This window comes from Malus domestica, chromosome 03, assembly GCF_042453785.1.
Source record: "Malus domestica chromosome 03, GDT2T_hap1".
Taxonomy (NCBI): domain Eukaryota; kingdom Viridiplantae; phylum Streptophyta; class Magnoliopsida; order Rosales; family Rosaceae; genus Malus; species Malus domestica.
In genome coordinates this window covers 2311131-2337039 of record NC_091663.1, presented here as the reverse complement: position 1 = coordinate 2337039, position 25909 = coordinate 2311131, and the positions used below count along the sequence as shown (strand labels likewise).

At 39.5% G+C, this 25909-nt stretch overlaps 1 protein-coding gene, 1 long non-coding RNA gene and 1 pseudogene across 2 annotated transcripts; 2 read left to right on the top strand and 1 right to left on the bottom strand.

Moving 5' to 3' along the window:
* Positions 1-4741: 4741 nt before the first annotated feature.
* On the top strand, positions 4742-6438 carry LOC139194374 (1-aminocyclopropane-1-carboxylate oxidase homolog 1-like; annotated as a pseudogene).
* A 3237-nt stretch (positions 6439-9675) lies between these two features.
* On the bottom strand, positions 9676-9991 carry LOC139194156 (uncharacterized). Its single transcript, XR_011578931.1, has 2 exons — positions 9855-9991; positions 9676-9775 (listed from the first exon to the last, which is right to left on the bottom strand). It is a non-coding gene; the product is annotated as an uncharacterized lncRNA (long non-coding RNA).
* Positions 9992-25123: 15132 nt separating this feature from the next.
* LOC139194329 (uncharacterized) lies at positions 25124-25784 on the top strand. Its single transcript, XM_070818638.1, has 2 exons — positions 25124-25264; positions 25335-25784. The coding sequence occupies exons 1-2, from the start codon at positions 25124-25126 to the stop codon at positions 25782-25784; spliced, it is 591 nt and encodes a 196-aa protein (XP_070674739.1).
* Positions 25785-25909: the final 125 nt, after the last annotated feature.

Genomic DNA, 25909 nt, shown 5'->3' with positions numbered 1-25909 from the left:
GAAAAGACCACTTTGTGTAATTGCTATCACTGAGTTTTATTTTTAGCATTTCTAGCACTCTCTCAACTTTAATTTCAGAAGAACTCATATTTTTAAGGAATCACTTCTTCAATCAGACAGAAAATTTGACTACTAACCATCGGATAATCTTCACAATCTACTAGCTTTAGCCTTGAGATTCAATCAGAATGAGTTGACGACTTCGGCCTTTTGACAACCCAGATCACAATATCAACTACAATTAACAAATAATGGCATTGGCCTTCACAATATTATCTAACCAATATTTCAAGAAAAACTCATAGGAACATGAAACCTAACATTTCTTCTGATTCCACTTTAGTAGCATACATCGCAATGATAGCAACAGTCGCCAAAATAGAAGAAAGAGCAACACAAATTGCAGGAAACATTGTAGATGAACAAGCTCTTCAGTTATTGAGCTCCAAACCCACAGAAGATCGCAGGCTCGATACCATATTAACACTACTGAAATGAATCTAAGAAACTGCAAAATGAATGTGAAATCTTTAGAGAGATGAACAACGGAAGAAGAAAAGAGAGAGAGGACTGAGTATTTTGTATCGACAGAATTGGAAAGGTTGCAACAAAATATGTAAGTACTTAGCTTTTGTCTGATAGCCTTATCTCATACACATCATTACACATTGGCTAACTATCAAGTAAACCACATATACACCTAGACTCTTTTGGTTATTATTTTATACATTCCTGATCTACGTATATGTTGTTCTGGAAATTAAAATTTATTAACTAAGCCCATAAATGAATTTATTTAGGACAAGGGCAGTTTAATAATTAAACTAGTTTTAATACGGATTTAGGGGTGTTTGGAATCAACACCTTTCATATTGCGATTCCAAACAGTTTAGTAAACGGTTTTTATAAGAATCTGATTCTAATTCCTCATAAATTCAATTCGCTCTATTCTGATTACTGATTAATAAACGTGCCCTAAGTAGTTCGTGCCCTCAATATGCAAAGTAATCTATGCCTCGATCTACTTAGGCCATCTCCAACCGATCCGGCCAGAGGGCTAGATGGCCAAAAATAGCCTGAAATGACACGAAAACTGTCTCCAACCGAGGGCCAGGCCAAAGGGCTCTTGGGTCCCAACGGGCCAAAAAAGGAGAAAAGGGTCAACCAGCTGCCCAACCCAGCCAGCTAGCCAGCCCCAGGTTGGGCCAAAATTTTTAAACCAACGGCTAGCTGACGTTAGTTACCATTATATTTGAATTTTTTTTTTCAGCCAAATTTTTAAATTTTTTTTTCCTATAAATACCTAAGCTTTTCCTACACCATTTATCACATAATTTTCACCATTCAATACTATCTCACTTCATTCTATTTCAATTCTTCACATTCTATTTTCTTACCTCTTCCAATAATCTTTCCTTCAAAATTTTCAATAATTTTCAAATGGCCACATCTGCAATGAAAGGTAGGGCTTGGACTCGAAAAGAAGATGAAACTCTTTGCTGGGCTTATAGATGGATCTCGGAAGATAGTGTGAGGGGGACTTCTCAAACAAGTGAAAGTGTTTGGACTCGTGTGTTCAAAAAATACTATGATTTCTGTGAAGGCACCACTCCACCGAATATCCAAAACCACGAGAGTTGTTCTTCAATGAAACATCTTCATCAAAGTTTGAATAAATGGCATCAAGCAATGTTAACGACCGCAAGTAGACATTAATGCGGCGCCAATTAGTACGACGAAGTAAGTGTTTTCACAATTTATTTTAAATATTTAATTATATTACATTTAATTTCATAAATTAATTTCCTTTAATTTTTGTAATTATATTTTCTAGATACGCCAAGCGGAGGAATTGTATATGGAGGACAACTCGAAACCCTTTCAGCATCACGGTTGTTGAGAAATTTGTAAAATGGTGAGTGTTATTTGAAGATCCACCTCAACATAGAGTAGGTCCTACGCCGGTGTTCAGAACTGCATCCTTAGCTGTAGATGGGGATGAAGATGGATCTCCTACCATTCCAGAAACAAAGGTAGAAAATCCGTCTTCGGGTGAAGGTTTCATACTTGGGGCTATGAGACGAAAAAAGTCCCAAAAATTGAAGGAAAAGGGCAAGACAAAGGATGATATCGCATTTCAACAGGAAATGGCAGCCTCTTTGCTATTAATGATGAAGCAAAATGTCATTGCCACGGAAGAAGGAACAGTAGGCATGAAGAACAGGCCAAACAAATACATGAAAAGATGGATGATAGGAAAATGAGGAAAATTATGGCCGGACGGCAATTGTTTACCTCTGACTTTCATCCTACAATGGCATATGATGATTATAGACTTTAAATTTAAGTTGTTGTAGTTTTTAAATTTAATTTGTTGTAATTTTTAAATTTAAATAATAAATTATGTTTGGCCCTATGACCCCCTCGGTTGGAGATGGTTTTTTGTCATAGGGCTATATTTCGCATATGACCCTCTGGCCCCTCAGTTGGAAATGATAAGAAATATGATCCTCATTGTTCATTAAAATATTAATTTTTTGGATGGTTATAGGGCTAAAACGAGTCATCTGGCCCTCATTCGGTTGGAGATGGTCTTAGTTCATACTAATAGATCCTGGACCAGTCTGTAAGTGAGTAACAAGTTGGCACCTGACTTCACATGACCACAAAATCACGGACAAAATCAGACATTCAATTTTGCAGGAAATCATTTCGCTCCAATCAGGTCAGCTAAGTTAATTAGGATTGGTGATATGCATGCACGAAAATAGGGATTTGATCAACTAACTCTTTCAAGTGGAAATTAACTTTGAATCTTTAAGTCTTCGGTAAATCAGATCGGGAAGTAAGCGCTTCATATAAATTAGTGGTAAACAAAGCCAAGGAGATAGTAGATACTGATGGACGAAGCTTATTATTTCTCTACACCAATACAAACAGAACCTTGTAGGTTATTGTCAAAGATCACCACACTTTTACATTCTATATATTGTTCTTGCTATCCATTCTAAACCAGTGTTTTAAAAAACACCCTAGGAGGCTGCCTAGGCGTTGGGCGGTGGAGTGCTGCGGGGATTTATGCCAAATCATTCATAAAATCGGGTACGGGTTAGTTGGCCGCCTAGGCGCTATCTAGGTGGCAATGGCTGTCTAGGGGACCTCGTTGGAGCTTCGGCGGTTCTCCATTTTGCTGCGATCTGACGAGAAGAGAGAGAGCAGACTGGAAATCTCTGGAATACATACAAACTCCGATTGATCGTTGAAATAACCCACCCCAGATTGCTTTATAAACTGCTTTTTGACAAACGGGCCGTGCCGATGTTGCTTGATAGTTGGGTATTTTGGAATTCTTTTGAGTTTTTGGGTTGAAGGTTGGGGGTTTTAAGTAGATTTTGGAGGTGGTGGGAGAGGTCTGATGATGTGAGAGAGGAGAGGAGAAGAAGCAACGCCCTTTCTTGAAGACAAAGATGACGCGATGGAAACGAAACTGATTACAATAATAGAGAGAGAGAGGTGTTTACCAAAAAGTAGAGAGAGAGGCGCACAATTTGGTTATTTTAATTAGTTGATGGAAAGAAGGTGTCTTATAATATAAGAAAGAGGCTTGATGCGACAGAAGACATGAGAAGAGAAAAAGAAAGTGTGGGGTGGGTTGGGTTGGGATGGGTTGAACCGGGGCATTTTATATGCTTACAATCTTATTAACTTTTAAATTGGGGTTAATAATAACAGCTCATCATAAGTGTAACTAGCTTTTGTTATGATAAATTTAATTAAATTAATAAAAATTATAAAATCCACCTAATCCGCATAGGTGTCTAGGTGCTAAGCCCCAGATAGTCGCTGACTAAAGTCTAGCTTCTTTTAGAACTATGTTCTAACCTAGGTTGAACAGTATCTTTCATTCGTATTTTTTTGTTTCAATTTTTCGAACTATCATTTCAATTCATTCCAATACTCCGATCAAGTAATTTAAATTTAATTTTCTTATGCACTTTTGTTTGTTGTCCTTTTATTTTTCTGCTTTTACTTTATGCATGTTAACTTTCCCGAGTAGTATTGTTAATTTAGACGTCAGTCCTCTATCAAATAAAATCCACTACACTTGTATCACCTACTGCAACATTGATAATAAAATCCACTACACTTATATCACCTACTGCAACATTGATAATAAAATCCACTACACTTTATAGCCATCTTGATCAAGACACTTCTCACTCATCACTAGAATCTACATTCATCATGTCATAGCTGATGGTCAAAGTCTAAAACTCCCATTCCAAAAGATCTTAAACACAAGACATCAAAAATATCTGACCGACGTGAGATGCTTTCCTTCTTCGGTTAACGATCGCATTGAGAAAAGCCAAATCCAAGGGCGGTCAAATCTTTAGTGATGTCCTTGCAATTGTTGGTTTAGTTGGCGTCTGCTTTCTTAATGACTATTCTAGTTACTCATTATTGTGAAGGTAACCAAGTTGCGGATTGTTTTGCTGACTATGATGTTGATCTGGCTGGAGTTCATTGGTGAGATTCTTGATTTCCTTGTGCTACTTTGACATATCACCATAAGTTGTCTTTTTTGCCTTGTTATAGTTACGCGTGGGGTTTTTTTTTTTCCTTCTAATGTTGATTGGGTTCTTTTTGTGGTATGGGTTACATGCAATCTAAGTAAAAGAATGAATTGGCAGCATTATATCCTTTTAGCGTCCACAAAATATCTTTGGCATCGATCAACTTCTCTCTCTAGTCCTTCCAAATATCTGGCTTAAATTTCTTCCAACTCCTGCCCACTCATTATTGTCTGAACCATACCTAGTATTACCCTCATATCCACTAAAACTTCAAGCTTTACCAATTTGTCACAAGCGAAGATGGTAGCTCCCAACACCAATGAGGTTCCAACCAATTACGATCGAAAAAGCGAAGTGAAAGCTTTTGATGAGACAAGGGAAGGCGTTAAGGGTCTTGTTGATGCCGGGGTAGCCGAGGTTCCTAGAATTTTTCATCAACCACCACAATTGGATGATCAGTACTCCATCAACAATACAAGCACTGATTCAGAAGCCACCCAGTTTAGCATTCCGCTAATAGACCTTGAAGGCCATGGTAATCCAACTAGTCGCAATGAGATTGTTGCGAAAGTTGGAGAGGCATCAGAGACTTGGGGCTTCTTTCAAATAGCGAATCATGGGATACCTGTAGGTGTTCTGGAGGGGATAAAGGAAGGGGTACGTGGGTTTTATGAGCAGGACACTCGAGTCAAGAAAGAGTTTTACACTATCACTCTAAACCTTTGCGTTACAATACCAACTTTGATCTTTATAGTTCACCGGCAGCAAATTGGAGGGATACTTTTCTGTGTTACATGGCTCCAAATCCTCCTAAGCCAGAAGACTTGCCAGAAGTATGCAGGTATTTGACAACTCAATTCGCTGGTTTAATTGGTGACGTTAACCTGGTGCAGATTCCTTCCTTGATGGATTAGATCATTAAACTCCATACTTTTGACAAGTTTAATGTGCTTTCCTGGTTTTCAACTTGCAGAGACGTACTGATCGAGTATTCAAAGCGAGTAATGGAGTTGGGGAAATTGTTGTTCGAATTGTTGTCGGAGGCCCTTGGGCTAAAGCCAAGCCACTTGAATAACATAGAGTGTAGTAAGGGGCTACAGGTTTTAGGCCATTACTATCCTGCTTGTCCACAGCCAGAGTTAACTTTGGGCACAAGCAAGCACGCCGATGATTCCTTCCTTACGGTCGTTCTGCAAGATCATATTGGTGGTCTGCAAGTTGTTGATCGTCAAAATAAGTGGATTGATGTGCCCCCCGTGCCTGGGGCTTTAGTGGTGAACATTGGAGATCTTTTACAAGTAAGCACACGTATAGAATTCCCCCCCTTTTTTTTATTCCGTAAAAACTACTATTAAATTAAGAGAATAGTATCGTAAACTAAGCTAGTTTGTTAATGACTAATACTCGAGACAAGCTTTGGTCGCATGGTAGCGTTCTATTAGAATATGTCTTTGAATTCTTCGATTATCATAATTAGGTCTTTTATGTTGAATTCTTTTTGGGATTTTCAGCTCATATCAAATGATAGATTCAAGAGCATAGAACACAGGGTATTGGCGAACCGTGAAGGTCCAAGGATATCCGTTGCCAGCTTCTTTAGCACAGGTTTGCTACCATTTACAAATCTCTATGGACCTATCAAGGAGTTGGTATCAGAAGACAACCCTCCAAAGTACAGGGAGACTACTGTGAGGGACTACGACACCCATTTCTGTGACAAAGGCCTAGATGGAACCTCTGCCTTATCTCATTTTAAGATCCGAACTTAGACATGGAGGAGCACAGGAGCAGAGACCGCAACGAACAAATCCTGTCTACTAAATAATTTGGCATGAAAATATATATTGGTTTGTTTCTGAAAGCACTTTCGCACCACAAAATTCTGGACATGCATATTATTTTGTTTTCTGTTTGCATATGGTCTAATATACTTGTAGAAAGGGTTGGGTTTCTACCCATGCGTCCCAGGCAGTGGCGGATCCAGGAAATAATATTAGGGGGGTCAGTAAGAATAGTGCGCGTAGGGCACAAATTTTTTTATACCAAAAATATCATGCATATCGTCATTTCATTGAGTCTTGGTAGACCTGAAGTCATTTGAAAATGCATACTACACACATGTTAATGTATGCAAGGGGCAGCACCCAAGGTATTCATGGACATTCATCCGGTTTTGGTAGGTCTGAAGTCGGTTGGAGGGCATATATGAAGTCAACTCTAATCTTCAAAAGGGCAACACTCAAGGTATCCATAGACATTCACCGAAGTTCGGAGGGTCAGCACCTAAGGTATCTATGAACGTTCATCGAAGTTTGGAGGGTCAGCTGACCCCTTTTGCCCCTTAATGGATCCGCCAGTGGTCCGAGGTGCGAAACTTCCTCTCCTATAAATTATTGTAATAGCTTCGAACTCCCTATCTTCCGCAAAAAAATTAAAATAAATAAATAAAGAAGTAAAATTTTAAAAATAAAAGGGGGTTTTCTAACACTTCCATTCATCATGTTTACATTTTTTGTGGCATGCTGCTTAGCGCTTAACGAATTCAACTGTGGTTGTGGTTGCATATCAATACCATTATACAATAAGTGTGGCTCGTTTGAGAATGTTTTTGTTTGTAAGAAGCAGTTTTACACAATTGTGTCGAAAACCTGTTACAGTATTTATTATAATCCAACTGCTTCTTGGAGAATCACTCTCCGTAAAGTCAGCTAAAAAAGTAGCCAATCCCGTCCAATCCTCCACACTACATAACCCGTACACGAAAGAGGAAGCTGAGGAGCAAAAGGATGGAAACAAAGCAGTCAAAAATGCTAGGAAGATTATATTTTTGTACTATATTGATGTATGACAAGTGATATGTACATGTCATGTTAATTAGTGGATTTATTTCGTTATATGTTGATTATTTGCATCTTTTGACATATTACATATATGTCAATATGGGGTAGAAAATTATGTGCTCCGTAGAATTACTTGCCATACAAATTGTACCTATATCTAATTAAAAGATAGACGAATTCACTGATAACATGTAAAAAGTCATTACAACAAATCACAACTTAACATGTGCTCAAAACTTTTTTTTTTGTTTTTGTTTTGGGTGCTTTTGATGAGTCCTTTGTATGGGAAGTATGGGAAAATGAAGATAACTCGTGTTAGAACTTAAAAAGACACTATATTGAATTCTCGTAATCAATATCACATCCTGCATGAAAAGTTGAATTGCCTAATGTTATGTCTGAATTCTAAATAGTTATAATATTGTATTTGTACATATCAATCATAAAATATATTTAGTTTTGGAAAAATAATTTCCACACATTATTATTTTTTCATGCACATTGACACGCCCCGACCCCGATATTCCCCGAATATCAGGATAGACACGTGCTGGCCGACACCTGAGGTGACGAAAGCCATTTATTGAAATATAAGAGAAATGATTAGGAGAAACACGCACGATTAAACATCTGAATCCAAAGGGAGTTACAAACAAAGTTTAGGGAAATATCTAGAGTGCGCAAAACACGTTCGAAGTCAAGATCACAAAAGGAAAGATCATTACAAATATTACACAAGTGGAAGATAGACTGCTACTGGTAGGGGAATGCCTCGTATGATGCCTCGTAGTCCTCGTTCCTAAGACCTAAATGGGGGCACAAAACAAGGGTGAGTGGACCAAATTTATATATATACATAGTACGAAAAAAATTATGAACATACTAACCCCCATAGTTTAATAATGAAAACTACTAAATAATAAGTGATAGGTTTCTCAAAACCTCTAGCATGCCATAAAAACATTTCATATATCTCTCTGCAAATCAATCTCAGAAAATCATATCAGAAATCATATCAGAAATCGTATCAGGAAGCATAACACAAGTTGTGCTGCTAGTGAGTGCACTGAATAATAATACTCTTGGCCCAATGCCTGCACCTCAGTCTCTGTGCCCATAGCCAGAGATATCTCCCTCCTGGCCCAATGCCTATCTCCGTGTCCCTCAACCTTTCGCTAGGGATTATTTCTCCCGGCCTCAATGCCAACACCAGATCCTCGCCCCAGGTGGTATAGTGTTCACTAGTTACGCACAAAACATAATTCATCTCTAAAATACAACTTCGTAGCATAAATTCATCGATCCTCTATACTATGAATAGATGTTCGAAAGTCATTTGAAACACATTCTTAGCATCCTATCGTCATCGATCAGATAGTCTACCAGAATGAGGGTTCTATAGAAAATACAATATAATGAAAATAGTTCAAAATATATATAATCAATCATAATTAAATCATCATGCTTCTTGTAAAGTATTCCTCAAATCAATAATTCTGCAAGGCATGCTATTAAATTATGCAATTCTATAAATAAAACATGCAATTTTGAAGGTGGTCCACTCACAGATACCTCGAATCAGCAAAATTGTGCGGAAAATGATTAAGGAAGTCTCCACTAGCAACTTCCCCTAAGCACGAAAATGTACAACTTAATCAAACTACCCAAACAATATAATTCTAGGAAATGGAAATGGGCCTTGGATTTAGATAGGTTAGGATCAAGAGGTGGTTTGGGCTTGAGCCCAACCCATACTTATCAACACACACACACATGCAAAGCATGCACTGCTCACACACACACTTGCATATACATATACATATATAAACACACACACACACACACGGTATGCATAAGCATGCACTGCACACACACATGCATATACATATATATATATATATATACATATATAAACACACACACACATGCATATATATATATATATATACACACACACACATATATAAACACACACACACGCACAGCATGCATTAGCATGCGTTGCACCCACACCATGGAAGAAAATATCGATAATATCGGCGAAATATCGCCGATATTATCGGTTTTTCAGGTAATGGATATTTAAATAGGTATCCAAATGGTTTTCGGCAAAATATCGCGATATTTTTTTAACCGTGCTACTCGGAGAAGAACGCCGGAGCTTCTACAGCTCCGGCCGACCACAAACAAGGGTTCTAGACCCCGATCTAGGTATCAAACAAAAGCACGAGACGAGAGGAGTGCGTTTATACCTTCCATTTGCCGTGAAACGACCCGTGGTGGTCGGAAAACCTCTCGACACCCACGGTCTCGCCGGAGATGGGTGCGCCTATTCCCGGGCTGATTCCGTGCTAAATCCTTGGTAAAAAGGACAGAATAACCTCAATAATCACATCCAAGCAACAAACCAACACGGAAAGAGAGGTTCGAGGCTTACCTAACCATAACCCATGAAGAACTCGCCGGAGGTTCTTGGGGTTTCGTCGAGTTGCGCAGCGACGGGAGAGAGAGAAAGAGAGAGAGAGAGAGACGACGGCGTGTAGAAGGTGATGACGATGCCGTCGACGGAGTACCACGAAGGGTGTGCGTGGGTGCTCTCGGGTGTGGGTCAAAGGGTGAAAGAGTGAGGGTCTTCGAGAGAGGGAGAGTGAGTGCAGAGAAGAAAGAAGGAGAAAGAGGTCACGGGGTGGGGAGAGAGAGAGATACGTGAGGGTGCTAGGGTGCTGCCATGTGGTAGCTTGAGAGAATTTGGAAATCAAGATGAATGGTCCAGATTTGGTTAAGATAGGGGACTAAAACGATAATTTCATAATTATTTGGGGAACCACGAAAATATATAAAAATTTGGGGTTGGGTTGTTACAGTGTGTCTGTGCGTGTGTGTGTAGAAGTGGGGTGCACTTTGAAGTGTGTGTGTGTAGAAGTGGGGTGTGTGTGTGTGTTATCCGAGAGAAGAAAAAAAAATCCAAACCTGCTTTCAAAATATCCAGGCTATGTGTGCAGTCTGTGTGTGTTATCTGAGAGAAAAAAAATGCAATATATAAAGTGTAAAATATTGTACTAATTCATTATATATAATGATTGTGGTGTCTTTAAACTTTTTTTATTAATTACTACATATTTTTTACACTCACAATGTTTGCCAGCTCGCTATATAATCAATTTAAATCAATTAAATCCATCATGCAATGCATTTCCTTCCAATTTTTTGTGATAAACTAATAGATAATTGACTAAATAAACATCTTGCAAAGTTTCAATTAAAATTTCCAAGTTTTTCTTACAATTTCTGTGGTTTCCATGTAATTTTTATCGATATCGATATTTTACCGATATTTCCATCGATATTTCCGTGTTTTCGAACTACCGATATTTCCGATATTACCGATATTTAATACCTTAACCCACACATGCATATATATATATAAACGCACACACACATGCATATATATACATATATAAACACACACACACACACACGGCATGCATAAGCATGCGCTCACACCCACAACACACATACATGCACACGGCATGCACCGTACCACACACACACCCAGTTCGCGCACACACGCACACACACCTGCACCACGTACACACTGCACAAACACACACTCACGAACTCGCCGGAGTTCGTCGTCGGAACCGGACATGCATGCACAAGGGATGGCAAGAGTTAGGGCTTGAATAAGGGGTTCTAAAACTTCACAAATATACCTTAGAACTCACCTGGACGCACTGCAGCAGGTTTTGGGAAGAGATGGACCTCGAACTCGTCGGAGTTCGTCGTCGGAGCTAGATTATTAGCACAGAGAAAAACTGAGATCAAAACCCTTGAGTTTTGTCATAAAACCAACATGAATAAACCAGAAATTTGAAGAAGGAACACAATCCTCACCTGGGTTCGAGTTTTAGAGTTTTGAAGCTATCGGCTTCAATGGCAGAAAAACCCACGGTGCTCATATGGCGTATGCAAGGGTACCATTTGATAGACATATATTGTGTGGCTGAGATACTGCCACTTGTATGCAGATTAGAGAGTTAGTTAGAAAGTTAGTTAGGCAGTTTGTTTAGAATATTGAGAAGGGTATAAATACTGTTGTATGTGGGATTGCTTAGTAAGTAAGAAAAGTAATATACTTAAAGTGTTTGGTTTCTACTTCTCTCTCTAAATTGCTTGAATCTCTTCTTCCTCTCACTACATTTCTGTAGGATTATATGGTATCACTCGCCATTAGAGCTTGATCAGCTTCTTCGATCCGAGTCTTCCGCAGCTCCAACACTTCGTCTTCCTCTGAATTCTTGCTTCTTGCACGCATTTCTTGATTGCTTTGACTTTGTCTTCTCTGCTTTCTAGGGTTTATTGTTTCCGGGTGCTCTGCAACTACGATCTGGTTGCGTCTTCGTCTTCTTCTAATATTGCACTCCAGGTGTTTGATATATTGTCTCAGTGAGTTTCGGCAACGATGGTAACAGCTTCTCAACTTCAGCTTCTTCAATCTCCAATCACTGCTCTAGTTTAGTCGATTTCTACATCTGTGAATGTGAAGTTGGATGATTCGAATTATCTCACTTGGCATTTTCAAATGCAATTACTGCTTGAGAGTAATGGAATTCTAGGGTTTGTCGACGGCACGCATCCCTGTCCTCCTCGACATTCCTCACAATCTGGAGATTCTGGTGTTAATTCCTCAAATTCAACAACTTCTTCTGCTAGTGATGAGTATTTGATTTGGATGATGCATGATAAAGCCCTGATGCAGTTACTTACTGCTTCTTTGAGTCTAATGGCTCTGTCGTGTGCTATTGGTAGTACAAGCTCTCGGGATCTCTAGATTCGATTGCAAGAACAATTCTCCACAGTCTCCAAGACTAGCATATTTCAGATGAAGTCTAATCTTCAAACCATTAAAAAGGGATCTGATTCTGTTGCTCAATATTTACAGAAAATCAAAGAGGCCAGAGATTATCTTTCAGCTGCTGGGGTGTATTTTGTTGATGAAGATATTGTCATTCTTGCGTTGAATGGTTTTCCACCAGAGTATAATACATTCAGAACAGTAATAAAGGGACGTGAGAATGTTATATCTCTGAAGGAGTTTAGGACACAATTACTTGCTGAAGAAGCTATTCTGGAATCCACTGTTAATGCACCCTTTATGAATGCAATGGTTGCCCATACTTTACCTCCGAGAGCACCTACTCAATCCAATTTTGTAGCTGGTGGTTTCAAGCAGTTCAATGCTCCCAAAAACAAGGGGAAGGGCCGGTTTCATCAAAATAACAGGACTTTTTCATCCAAGCCATATCTTCCTACTCAAACTCATGTTCTCCAAAATCCAAGTCCTGGTGTTCTTGGTTCTTTTCCTCATCAGCAGCACTCCCCTCCTTCTGCTCCACCCCTCATCTCATGTCAACTTTGCAACTGTAATGGTCATTCTGCGCCTTTCTGTCCATCCAATTCTTCTGCGAAATCCCGATGTCAGATTTGTGGCAGGTTTAATCACAGTACATGGTTCTGTTTTTACAATTACAAGGGTCCCAACTATATTGGTGCTGGCAATGGTTCTTATCCACAACCAGGGCATCCATATTCTCAGCAGTCTTCTTATCCACAGCAAGGGTATTCATCACAGTTTCCTGCTCCACAACAAATTCAGTCTCAGGCACCAATGCAGGCTTTTCATACTATGGTGCCACACCCCTCTCCTCCAGCAGCATCTTCATCTCCTTCCCAAGTTTGGATAACTGATTCCGGTGCAACGAATCATATGACTGCTGATCTCTCTAATCTGTCTCTAGCTTCACCCTATCCCACTAATGAAGTCATACAAACTGCCAATGGTGAAGGTTTGCCTGTATCTCACATTGGTAGTACTGTTATAAAACCATCTCTCCATCCTATAAAATTGAATTCTGTGTTATATGTTCCCAAATTAACACATAATCTTCTATCTGTCCATCGCATATGTTTGGATAATAATTGTTGGCTTATCTTTGATGCCTTCTGTTTTTTGATCCAGGACAAGGCCACAGGGAGGGTACTCTATAAAGGATTGTGCAGTAATGGACTCTACCCACTCTCATCTCTAGCCAATGTGTCACATGCCAGTTCTCAAAGCATTGCTTCAAATAAAGCCCTCCTTGGTCAGTTGGTTACTTCTACTACCTGGCACAATAGATTAGGACATCCATCTAATTCAGTTGTCTCTCTTATGTTGCATAAGTCCAAAGTTGCTTTTGCAAAAGACCCAAATCCGGTTCTGTGTCCTAGTTGTCTTGAGGGTAAATTCTGTAAACTTCCCTTTGCATTAAGTGTCAATAAATCTGTAACTCCTTTTGATGTAGTGCATAGTGATCTTTGGGGTCCTGCACCGTGTAAATCTGTGGATGGATATCGGTACTATGTCACCTTTATTGATGAATGTACCCGGTATTCCTGAATTTTCCCATTGATTAATAAATCCGATCTTTGTGCCACTTTTATTGCTTTTCATGCTTATGTTCTCACTCAATTCTCTGCACACATTAAAATTTTGCAAAGTGATGGTGGTGGTGAGTACATTAGCAAGTCACTTCAATCTTTTCTTCTCCAAAAGGGCATTTCTCATCAAAAATCTTGTCCTTATACCCCTGAACAAAATGGGATGGCTGAACGTAAACACAGACACGTTATTGAAACCACAATTACTTTGTTGCAAACAGCTAAACTGCCTTCACAGTTTTGGTCCTTTGCATGTCAAACTGCCATTTATCTCATTAATAGAATGCCTACTCCCATTCTACATAACCAGTCTCCTTTTGAAGCCTTATATGGTGCTGTTCCAGTGATTCATCACTTGCGAACATTTGGTTGTGCTTGTTATCCTTTCTTAAGACCTTACAATGCTACCAAACTTCAAGCTAAGACTACAAAATGTGTGTTTTTGGGATATGCATCCAAATTCAAGGGCTTCATATGTTTTGCAGTTTCTACACATAAATTCTTTGTGTCTAGACATATGGTGTTTAGTGAACATGAGTTTCCTTATAATGACTTGTTGTCCCGAGCCACCACACCACAATCTACCACTTCTGTTCACATTACTGATCTGTCATCTCTTCCTGTAGTCCCCTCACAGCCTATAGTCACTATACCCTCCTCTCATATTCCCATTTCTCCTGAGTCTCCATTACATTCCCCTTCTGCTCTCGGGTCTTCATCCTTCTCACCAACCACTTCTCATTTTCTTGCTCCACCACCCTCTCCTCAGTCCATTACTGGTGCAGTTTCAACCACTGATCACATCCCTGTGGTACTTGAACATAGTCCTGTTACACTACAAGTGGTTCCTTCCATTCCCTCCTTGAATATACATCCTATGCAGACTAGGAGTAAGAGTGGTATCAGCAAAAAGAAGGTTCTTTTGTCTGCCCTTGCTACTTCCATGGATGCTGATTTGTCTATGTGTGAACCCAAAACATACAAATCTACTCTCAAGAGTCCTGTGTGGTTTCAAGCAATGAAGGAAGAGATCAATGTTTTGCATACTCAAGGAACATGGAGTTTAGTTCCTTTACTTGCAAACAAGAATTTAGTAGGGTGTAAATGGATTTTCAAACTCAAGAGACATTCAGATGGTTCAATTGCACGACATAAAGCTTGATTGGTTGCCAATGGATTTAGTCAAGAACCTGGGCTGGATTACAGTGAGACCTTTAGTCCAGTTGTTAAACCCACCACAGTGCGGATTGTTTTAGCACTTGCTGCTCATTTTAATTGGTCACTTCGGCAACTAGATGTCAAGAATGAGTTTCTCCATGGAATCTTACAGGAGGAGGTGTATATGGATCAGCCACCTGGCTTTGAGGATCCCCAGAATCCCACTTTGGTATGTCAATTGCATAAATCCCTATATGGCTTAAAACAGGCCCCGAGGGCATGGAATGACAAGTTTACTTCTTTTCTGCCTAAGTTGGGCTTCCATAACACCTATTCTGATTCCTCCTTATTTGTGAAAACTGTTGGTGCCAATATTGTGATCTTATTGCTATATGTCGATGATATTATCATCACAGGAAGTGCAACCACTGTGATTCAGCAAGTCATTGATGCTTTAACTTCTGAATTTGACATCAAGGACTTAGGTCCTCTTCACTACTTCCTCGGCATTCAGATTTCCAAGACTGCCAAGGGGTTATTGATGCGAGAATTAACTAGCACACAAATTAAACCCTCTTTTTGACAATTGTAGTATAGATGTAAGTAGGGTATCGTTCTAGGCCGGGGATTAGGAGGGCTTGCTAAAACCTCTTAAAAACATAAAAAACAAAGTTAAAAATATTAAACAAGACTCAAGGACGCAAAACTAGGCTAAAAACTCTAATAATTCGAAACACACTTAAAATGACTCAAAATAATAAAAACAATTAAATTAAACACTAGGAACTGAAATGGACGGAAATTAAATTAAAAGACTAACAATAAAGAAAACTAACTAAATAATATAATTTAATAATGGATGGGTGTTTGGTTTTGATGAAAAGTAAATTAAACTTAATTTAAATTACAGAATTGACAAAAACATAAAATTAAGGTAAAATGATAAATGACGGACTAGCTAGAGGGTTCTTCTCCACACATGACACATATGCAACCTAAATTGATTTTCAGTTGTTCTTTCAATAAATTGTAAATTCAACGCCCCAAATTAACCGTGAATTGCACTAATTAACCCTCAGTTTTTCCACAAGTTATTGGGTTGGATGATTGCATACGACAACCCAAAACATTCCCTACAAGTTCCCTACATGAATTGCATAATAGAGATACAAGCAAGAATCATTAAGTTCTATGAAAAACATAAGCATTGACGAGGCACTCGTTACTATGATTTGCATGAAACTTATGCCAAGAATTTACTTAACACGATTGTGGATAACAACCTTCACTACTTGTGAATATAAGTTCATAACGATTAGGTGAAATTCACTTATATTCTAGCATCAAATTCATGCATGTAAATTAAGTATGCATCCTTAATCAACATACAAAAATAAGTTATCAATCAAGCAGTTAAGCAAATTAAATCACAACTCAGAAATCACAACTGAAGGTAATCAATTCATATTACAAATATATTCATGGCTTTGAATTAACCTCTAGCCAAACTAGATTTATTTACACATTATTTTCAAATTAAACCAAAAGTAAAACATGGGTTTGAGAAGATAAAACCAAGAAGAATGGAGTGAAACTTTGCTCTCTGTGTTGCTCACGCTTGGTTCTGTGCTCTCTGATCTCCCCCGTGCTGATTTCTGCGCTGTTCCCTCTCTCCCCGCGTCTCACTCTGTCCACTCTCCTCTTCCGCGTCAGTCCCAGCTGCATGGGCAGCTTTCCTCTGATTCTCCCTGGCATCTGCACAGTTTTCTGTCTTCTCCCCTCTCTCCACGTCTTTCACGCTGCCTCTGACCTCCCTGCCTTTCCTCGTGCTGCAAAGGCAGCTTTCCTTTCTCCTTTTTTTTATTTCTTTCCTATCTCTCCGTCTGCCAGTCTCTGCGAGCTGCCCAAAGGGCAGCCCCTTTCTCCCACTCCAAGACCGCCCCCCGAGGCCCTCTCCAGGGCTTCCTTTCTTCAGAAGCTTTTATGCTTCTTATTATTTTCTTAGTGCTCTTCCCGCAAATGCTTCACCAGTCATCACCTTCTTTTTTTATTTATTCTTTTGTTCCACCTACCAAGTCCACCTGCAATTGCAGCTTCCTTTTCTAACGCTGGCCTTCTTCTTTTCACGCCAGCTGCAAAGGCAGCTTTGCTTTCCTTATTATTCTCCTCTCAATGCTCTTTAAGACTTTCAGTATATAATCTCACTGACTACCAACTCTGAATAAAGAGATCCTGCATGCAAATTTCACACAAACATGTCGAAAATGAGTTTTTCATTAAATTACTTTTCAGTTTATGTTTTTGGCTAGATAGGAAAGACGTTAAATACTCTATGTACTTATTTCCAACTTATTTTAATGGAATACAATCTTGACGAAGTTATTACATAAAATTTCACTTGTTCTATTTTTATTTTCTTTGCATAACAAATCCTATAAACACAAAAATAACGTAAATAGCTCAAAAATATAAGGAACTAACTAAGAAAAGACGAGTGAATTTGAAGTAAAAATATATATAAATATGATCCGATCAGTTATTTTTGTCCCAACAGAAATATGTGCAGGATCTCCTAGTCAAAACAGAACTGCTTGACTCCAAGCCTTGTGACACACCCTGCTTACCTTCTAACAGGTTACTCAAGGATGATGGTGACCCCTATCCTAATCCTACTTTATATAGGAGTGTGGTGGGTGCTCTTCAATATCTAACGTTCACACGACCTGATATAGCTTTCTCTGTGCATCAAGTCTGTCAGTTTATGCAGCATCCCATGGTCTCTCATTTCACTGCCGTTAAAAGGATCCTGCGGTATTTGAAGGGCACTATGTCCTGCGGCATTACCTATTCTCAAGGGGACTTGGCACTATCTGCATTTAGTGATGCCGATTGGGCTGGAGATCCCAATGATCGGCGATCTACAACAGGGTCTGTGGTGTTCCTCGGGAATAACCCTATATCATGGTCCTCTAAGAAACAGCAGACAGTGTCCCGATCTTCGACTGAGGCAAAGTATCGTGCTTTATCTTCCACTGCAGCAGAACTTGATTGGATTCAACAAATCCTTGCTTTTCTGCATTTTCCGATTTCTGCTCCTCCTGTTTTATACTGTGACAACCTTTCTGCTATAGCCTTGACTTTCAATCTCGTCCAACATCAACGGACCAAACACATTGAAATTGATGTGCATTTTGTTCGAGAGCGGGTTTCTCAGAACAAGCTTGTGGTGCAGTTTGTGTCCTCAAATGAGCAGTTTGCTGATATCTTAACCAAAGGCCACAGCTCTTCATTGTTTCTTTTTCATTGTACCAATCTCATGTTAGGATCATCCAAACATGAGATTGAGGGAGGATGATAGACATATATTGTGTGGCTGAGATACTGCCACTTGTATGCAGATTAGAGAGTTAGTTAGAAAGTTAGTTAGGCAGTTTGTTTAGAATATTGAGAAGGGTATAAATACTGTTGTATGTGGGATTGCTTAGTAAGTAAGAAAAGTAATATACTGAAAGTGTTTGGTTTCTACTTCTCTCTCTAAATTGCTTGAATCTCTTCTTCCTCTCACTACATTTCTGTAGGCTTATACCATTGAGTTCGTTAGGTCTCAAGGATTCCAAATATATGGTTTTTGGGGTTTGATTTGTGAGGGAAGTGACGTGAAAGCTAGAGAGAAGCTCTCGGAGCTTAGAGAGTGTGAGAAAGAGAGAGAAGAAACTGAAAGAGAGAGAGAGCATTGAGATTGAAAATTGTTTCGGGAAAAGAGGGAAGAAAAGAGGGTTCTGAGAACTGCCACATGGCAGTTTAAGGACAATAACATTTCTAGATCAAGGGTTAGGATTAAAAGAGAATAAGGGACTAAATTGATAGATAACAAATATGTTCTAGGGGAAAAATAGAAATAGCATGAAAATATGGGGGTGGGGTTTAACACACATCGTTGTTTATTTACCATTTTGAATCAAATAAACAAAAACAAAATTGTGTACAAATTAAAAAGAAAATTTGTGCATAAATAAGTAGACAATTGTGGATCACTTAAACATAATGGCCTCGTTTGGCAACTCGAACTGTACTGACTATTTCAGTCGGATAGGATAAATAGTCGTCAGATAGTACTGACTAAATTAGTCGAACGTTTGGTATTGTGTCGGATTAATTTTTACATCGAATAATACGTCGGACTACAATTTTTTTTAAATAATTTCATAGAATAATTGTTGTTAAAATGTAAAAAAATAAAAATAAATAAGTAAATAAAACATCATTACACAGACAAAGTTTAAAAAATAAAAATTAAAGAGGAAGGAAAAAGTGTACTAAAAAATGATACAAAAAAAATTACTCTCTAGCGTATCCCTAGGTTTTTTCTAGGGTTTCTCTAGGAGAGCGGCAGATTTCAATTACAGCGTCGGCCGTTTTGTACTGGGAGTGGCTGTGCACGACGATGTGTGGAGAGCGAGATCGATTGTGTGTATTGCTTTGAGTAGATGTTTCGTAGATTCTCTCGAAGGCTGGGGAATAAGTTGTGTGAGATTTGCAGGGCAGGGTTCCAAGCGGTCAAACAGATTATGAATAATATGGTGAGTAAGTTCGCTGATAGGTTGGCTCTTCCGGAAGAGGAGCAACGGGTGGTTTGATAGATGACAAGGATAATGCGTTATTACGTGTAGATAGGGTGTTCCTCGTAGGGAGGGTCCTTTTAAGTAAGGCCATCAATAAGGAGAGACCTAATACAGGATAGGTTGGCCCTTGCCTATATGACCCGGCATATGGAGATTGGGATCGACCTAAGGTATGAAAAACTTCCAGTGACATGTTTCATATGCAGGATCATTGGACATATGGAAGAGCAGTGTGTGCATTTATTGAAGTATCAGTGTTTAACCCTAGTATCAGTCTTTAACCCTAATACAGGATATTAAGCACCGGATTAAGGTTGCTATTGAAAGTAGGGTTAAATGTTGGAAGAATAATGCAAGCTTTTATCTAGCTTTGATGGATAACAGCTCAACTTGCATTCAGCTAGTCTTAGTGCTAGTATTAGCTGTTTGTTATTCCCTCATCATTGTAAAGCTTGTTAGTGGTTGTAAAGCTTGTTAGTGGCTTAAGTTAGAGAGGGTGGAGGTCATCATTATACTTGCTTAGTTGCCATTGTCCCCTACCTTTTGTTCTCCACTCTCTTTCCCGTTTCTTCTTCTATTTATGTATGAACTTGTAACTGTTTTATATATGAAATATACATAAAAAATTCTACATGGTATCAGAGCAGTGATCCCTCTTGGACCTGCCTCTATGTTCTTCCAAAATCCTACCAAATCCAAACCAGTTAAGCCATTATGGCAACACCAGCAGAGAAAATTTCAAAAAACGAAACCATGGATACCAACCCAATTCAACGTTTGAGCTCTGTGCTCCTAAACGAATTCAACTATCTGCCCTGGTCACGAGCTATTTCTCTGGCTCTTGGAGGACGTGGAAAGCTCCCGTTCATTCAAAAGGATGACATCATGCCCGAAACAACTTCACCAGATTATGCAGCATGGGTGTCCCAAGATCAACTTATCATGTCTTGGCTGTTAAACTCTATGGAACCAAAGATGGCTGAGATTTTCAGTTATTCAGTGTCATCTCACCACCTTTGGAATTCTGTACGAGACATGTATGGGGATCTAAACAATGTTGCGCAAGTCTTCCAGCTGAAGAAAGACCTTAGGAATTACAACAAGGAAATCTCTCATTTGTTCAACATCTTGGCAACTTGAAGACCTTAAAAGTCATCTCTTGATGACACCTGAACTTCCCACTTTCCAGATGGTCTGCAATGTTATTCAACGCGAAGAAGTAAGAAAGAAGGTCATGAATGCAAACGTGGTCGTTGGAGAATCAGATCTTAGGCCATCAGAAGCGAGAGCCTTCACCTTCTCCAGACCATACAAGGGAAAACGACCAGACTTAAAGTGTTCACACTGTGTGAAAATAGGTCGTCTAGGCGTTGGACACATAAAAGAAAAGTGTTGGATTCTTCATCCAGAACTTAAACCCAAGTTCAACGATGATGGAAGAGCACCAAGAAACCAAATGAAGCATGCCTATACTTCTAGAGGAAACCTTGTTTGCGACAATGTCTCCAATAATGTGATAAACTCTTCCTCTAGTCCCATTACTCTCATAAATGAATTTGCTAACTTCTTGCAACAGAAACAAGGAACAACAAATCATAAAAGTCCCTCAGCCATGCTCGGCAAGTTTGCTGGCTTCCTCGAACAATCAAGCTCAGTGTCACAAAATGACGTGCCAGGTATTGTTGCAACTATTTCCACTGCATTGGATCTTAGTAGTAGTCGTGATTTTTGGATAGTCGACTCAGGAGCTTCTGATCACATGACTAACGATGCATCTTTACTAAATGATTTTCAAAACTTCTCCACTCATTCTTTTGTCTCCGTAGCTAATGGCACCAAAGTTCGTATAGTAGGCAAAGGGAAACTCAAAATATTCTCGAGTAAAAAAGAATCCCTTGTCATGCATGTTTCTTCTTTTCCTTTCAAACTGCTGTTAGTAGGAAGAATAACACAATTGCTCAATTGTCTTGCATTTTTTTCCACTCACTGTGTGATTTTCCAAGATCGAGTTTCGAAGGAAACGATTGGTAAATGGTTCTTCCTCAATGGACTGTACTATGTCAACTTCTCTTCAAGTTTTCCAAAGAGTTTCTACGTAAACTCAAACACAGTAAACAAGGAGCAGCTGTGGCACATGAGATTAGCTCACCCTTCTTCACATGTTATGTCTTTTCTTTTTCCTAGTTTCTGTAAAGTGATCCCAGATTGTGAAGTTTGTCACAAATCTAAGTTTACCAGGTTACCCTTTCCCCATTCTCTCTCTAGAGCTACCAAAGCTTTTGAAATTGTCCATTCTGACATTTGGGGACCTGCAACCTTAGAGTCTTTTGATGGTTACAGATTCTATATATCTTTCATTGATGATTTCTCTAGAACTACCTTTGTGTATTTACTTAAATTCAAGCACGAAGCTTTCCAGTGTTTCAAAAATTTTCATAACTTAGTTCAAAATCATTTTAACTCTAATATTGGCATCTTAAGGTCTGATAATGGGTCTGAGTACACTTCCAAAATCATGACAACTTACTTAAGTGAGCATGGAATTTTGCAACAAACAAGTTGTGTAAGAACGCCACAACAAAATGGCATTTCAGAAAGAAAGAACCGAGATTTGCTTGAGAAAACACGATCACTAATGTTACAAGCAAATCTTCCAAAGAAGTTCTGGTCTTAAGCTATACAAACCACTGCAAACATCATCAATCGCCTTCCTAGCAGAATCTTGAAGTTTAAATCTCCTTACCAAATTCTCAAGGGGAGAGAAATTGACATAAGTCATCTCCGTGTGTTTGGATGTGTATGCTATATGCAGATTCAAACTATTCACAGAGATAAACTTGATCTAAGGGCTATCAAGTATGCATTCGTATGCTACTCAACTTCCCAAAAGGGATACAAATGCTATGATTCTAAGACCAGAAAGGTGTTTGTATCCAGGGATGTACGTTTTGATGAGACGCACTCCTTCTTTCAGAAGCATGATGATGAACCTCAGGGGGAGCTCTCATATGAAGTGTTTCCCACTCCTCTCTTCCTTGACGATCCAAGGATGTCAACACCGCACAATGAAGCTGTTGAGATAGAGCCAGCTCCTGAAAATATGGAAGCAGATGATGAAGAAATCCTTCACGAAATGAGAACCCCAACTTGAACAACCTCCTCCTCCACGAATGAATCCTTCTCGAAACAGACAACCTCCAGCCAGGCTTGATGATTTTGAAATCTACACGCCTAGATATCCTATTGGATAAATGGTTTACCATAGCAAGGTCTCCCCATCTCATGCGGCCTTTGTTACTGAGTTATCTCGAAACTCTGAGCCTCGATCCTTCGAAGAGGCAAACCAATCTCCTGTATGGAGGCATGCCATGCTTGAAGAACTGAAGGCACTCGATGAAAATCAAACTTGGAGCATTGTTTCTCTGCCAAAAGATCAACGTGTGGTTGGGGCAAGATGGATTTACAAGATGAAATTTCACTCAGATGGAACCATACAGCGGCACAAAGCAAGATTAGTTACAAGGGGCTTCACGCAAACCTTCGAGGTAGATTACAAAGAAACCTTTGCCCTGGTGGCAAAGATGAACACAGTTAGAGTGCTTTTTTCGGTGGCTATCAATTCACACTGGTCTCTACATCAAATAGATGTAAAAAACGCTTTCCTACATGGGGAGTTAGAAGAAGAGGTGTACATGCGCCTACCACCTGGTCATGAACGAGAGAAGGAACAAGGAATAGTCTGCAAGCTTCACAAGACCATTTACGGTCTCAAGCAATCTGCAAGAGCTTGGTACTCAAAACTGAGCTCTGTCTTTATGTCATCCGGTTTTAAACAAAGCAATGCAGATTCTTCAATGTTTACTAGGATTGGTACGCATGGAAGATTGGTGGTACTTGTTTATGTTGATGATCTTATTGTCACAGGAGATAATCCATAAGAAATAACTGCTCTCAAAGCCACCTTACATTCAACCTTCTCAATCAAAGATCTTGGCAGACTCCGATACTTTCTTGGAATCGAAATGGATCAATCTCCAACTGGTCTGTTTCTAAATCAACAAAAGTACGTTCTCGATCTTTTAGAAGATGCCAATATGATGCATTGCAAGCCTACCAAAACACCACTACCAACAAATTTCAAGGATGAAACCTCAGGCATCCAGCTTGAAAATGCATCGGAGTATCAAAGGTTGGTAGGAAAACTTATCTATTTGACTATAACCCGACCTGACATTGCTTATGCTGTTAGCTTTGTCAGCCAGTTCATGCATTCTCCCTCATCTCATCATCTGTAACTAGTTAAAAGGATCATTCGGTACTTGAAAAGGTCAATGTCTACCGAGATTTTCATGCAAAACAACGGACACTTCACCATTGAAGGATACACAGACTCTGATTGGGCAGGCAACGTCTTTGATCGCAAGTCCACAACTGGTTACTGCACTCTTGTTGGTGGTAACCTCGTCGCGTGGAAAAGCAAAAAGCAATCCGTTGTAGCTCGGTCAAGCACAGAAGCTGAGTACCGTGCAATGGCATCTACTGCATGCGAACTAATTTGGCTAAAGAGTTTGCTACGTGATCTTGAAATCATCTCCTCCAAGCCAATTCTCCTTAACTGTGACAATCAAGCAGCGATGCATATTGCTGCCAACCCCGTCTTCCATGAACACACAAAGCATATCGAGGTTGACTGTCATTTCGTCCGCAACCAAGTCCAGTCTAAGCTGTTACAAACTGTATTTGTTCGCTCCAGTGATCAACTTGCCGATGTGTTCACCAAGCCTCTTCCTTCTGCACAACTTGATCGTCTTCTCTTCAAGCTTGGATCCAGAAAATCTCTTGATCCAGCTTGAGGGGGAGTATTGAAGTATCAGTCTTTAACCCTAATACAGGATATTAAGCACTGGATTAAGGTTGCTATTGGAAGTAGGGTTAAATGTTGGAAGAATAATACAAGCTTTTATCTAGTTTTGATGGATAACAGCTCAACTTGCATTCAGCTAGTCTTAGTGCTAGTATTAGCTGTTTGTTATTCCCTCATCATTGTAAAGCTTGTTAGTGGCTGTAAAGCTTGTTAGTGGGTTAAGTTAGAGAGAGTGGAGGTCATCATTATACTTGCTTAGCTGCCATTGTCCCCTACCTTTTGTTCTCCACTCTCTTTCCTATTTCTTCTTCTATTTATGTATGAACTTGTAACTGTTTTATATATGAAATATACATAAAAAATTCTACAGCATTTTACTGAGAAGAATGAGGATGATCTTTCAAAGCCGAATGGAAGATGGTTTCAGAATGATGTGTTGGGAGAGAATTAAAGGAGATCCTAGGGGAAGCGTTTTGGCCTGGATGGTTCGAGGGGATGGTCGATGACTGTGCCCCCGCATGTTGACGATTGAGAGAGCATGAATGGTACGGCAAAAGACCAGCAAGGAGCACTGGAGAAAATATGGTTAGCGATGTTGTGGGCCAGACAGGTAGCGAAGTTCGTGGAGAGGTGTTGGATGGTGGCATAAATAATGGGGACATTGATATTCCTGACTTGAATGAGGAGGTTGAGCCGGAGGTGTCGAGGGAAGAATTTTTGGAGGTTATGCCGGGTCAAAAAGCCTCGGTGGAGAGACGTGAAGTGGGGTTGACCTTGTTCGGCTTGGGTAAAGTGCAATTTTGATGGTGCATGGAATCAACGAGAGCAATGGGGAGGTTATGGGGTGGTCATTCGTGATCATTGGGGGAATTTCCTTGCTGCTACTGTTGGTCCTATTGTGAGGCCCACTGATGCATTGGATGTCGAATTCATTGCAGCTCGGCAATCGGTGTTATTGGTAAAGGATGTTTATATGGCGAACGTGAAGATTCAATTCGAAGGAGATGCATCTTTGGTGTTGATTGCAATGAAAGGGAAAGGGGATGATAGCTCTGCTCTCAGCCCCATAATTAATGATTTAAGGTGTCTGCTGCAGGAGTGGCCAAACTCAATGATTAGCCATGTCCAACGGGAAGGGAATTCGGTGGCTCATCAGCTTGCTCGATTGGGGATTGCTAGTGCCCAAAAAGTAGTATGGTTTAAGGAGCCTCCAGATTTGATTCAGGATGTTTTGTTTGAGTAAGGATTGTAAGTTTGATTGTTCATTTGAGGATAGGTTTATTGTTGTGCGGGACACTATTTTCCTTCGACCGGGTTGAAATCCCTGGCAAAGATATTATCGAGACCCATTATGCACACTATCTTCAG

Excerpts from the sequence above, each read along its gene's own strand:
- LOC139194329 (XM_070818638.1), top strand. The coding sequence starts at position 25,124 with ATGGTTAGCGATGTTGTGGGCCAGACAGGTAGCGAAGTTCGTGGAGAG. Across the intron at positions 25,265-25,334 it reads CGAGGGAAGAATTTTTGGAG|TGCAATTTTGATGGTGCATG; the intron begins GTTATGCCGGGT and ends GCTTGGGTAAAG.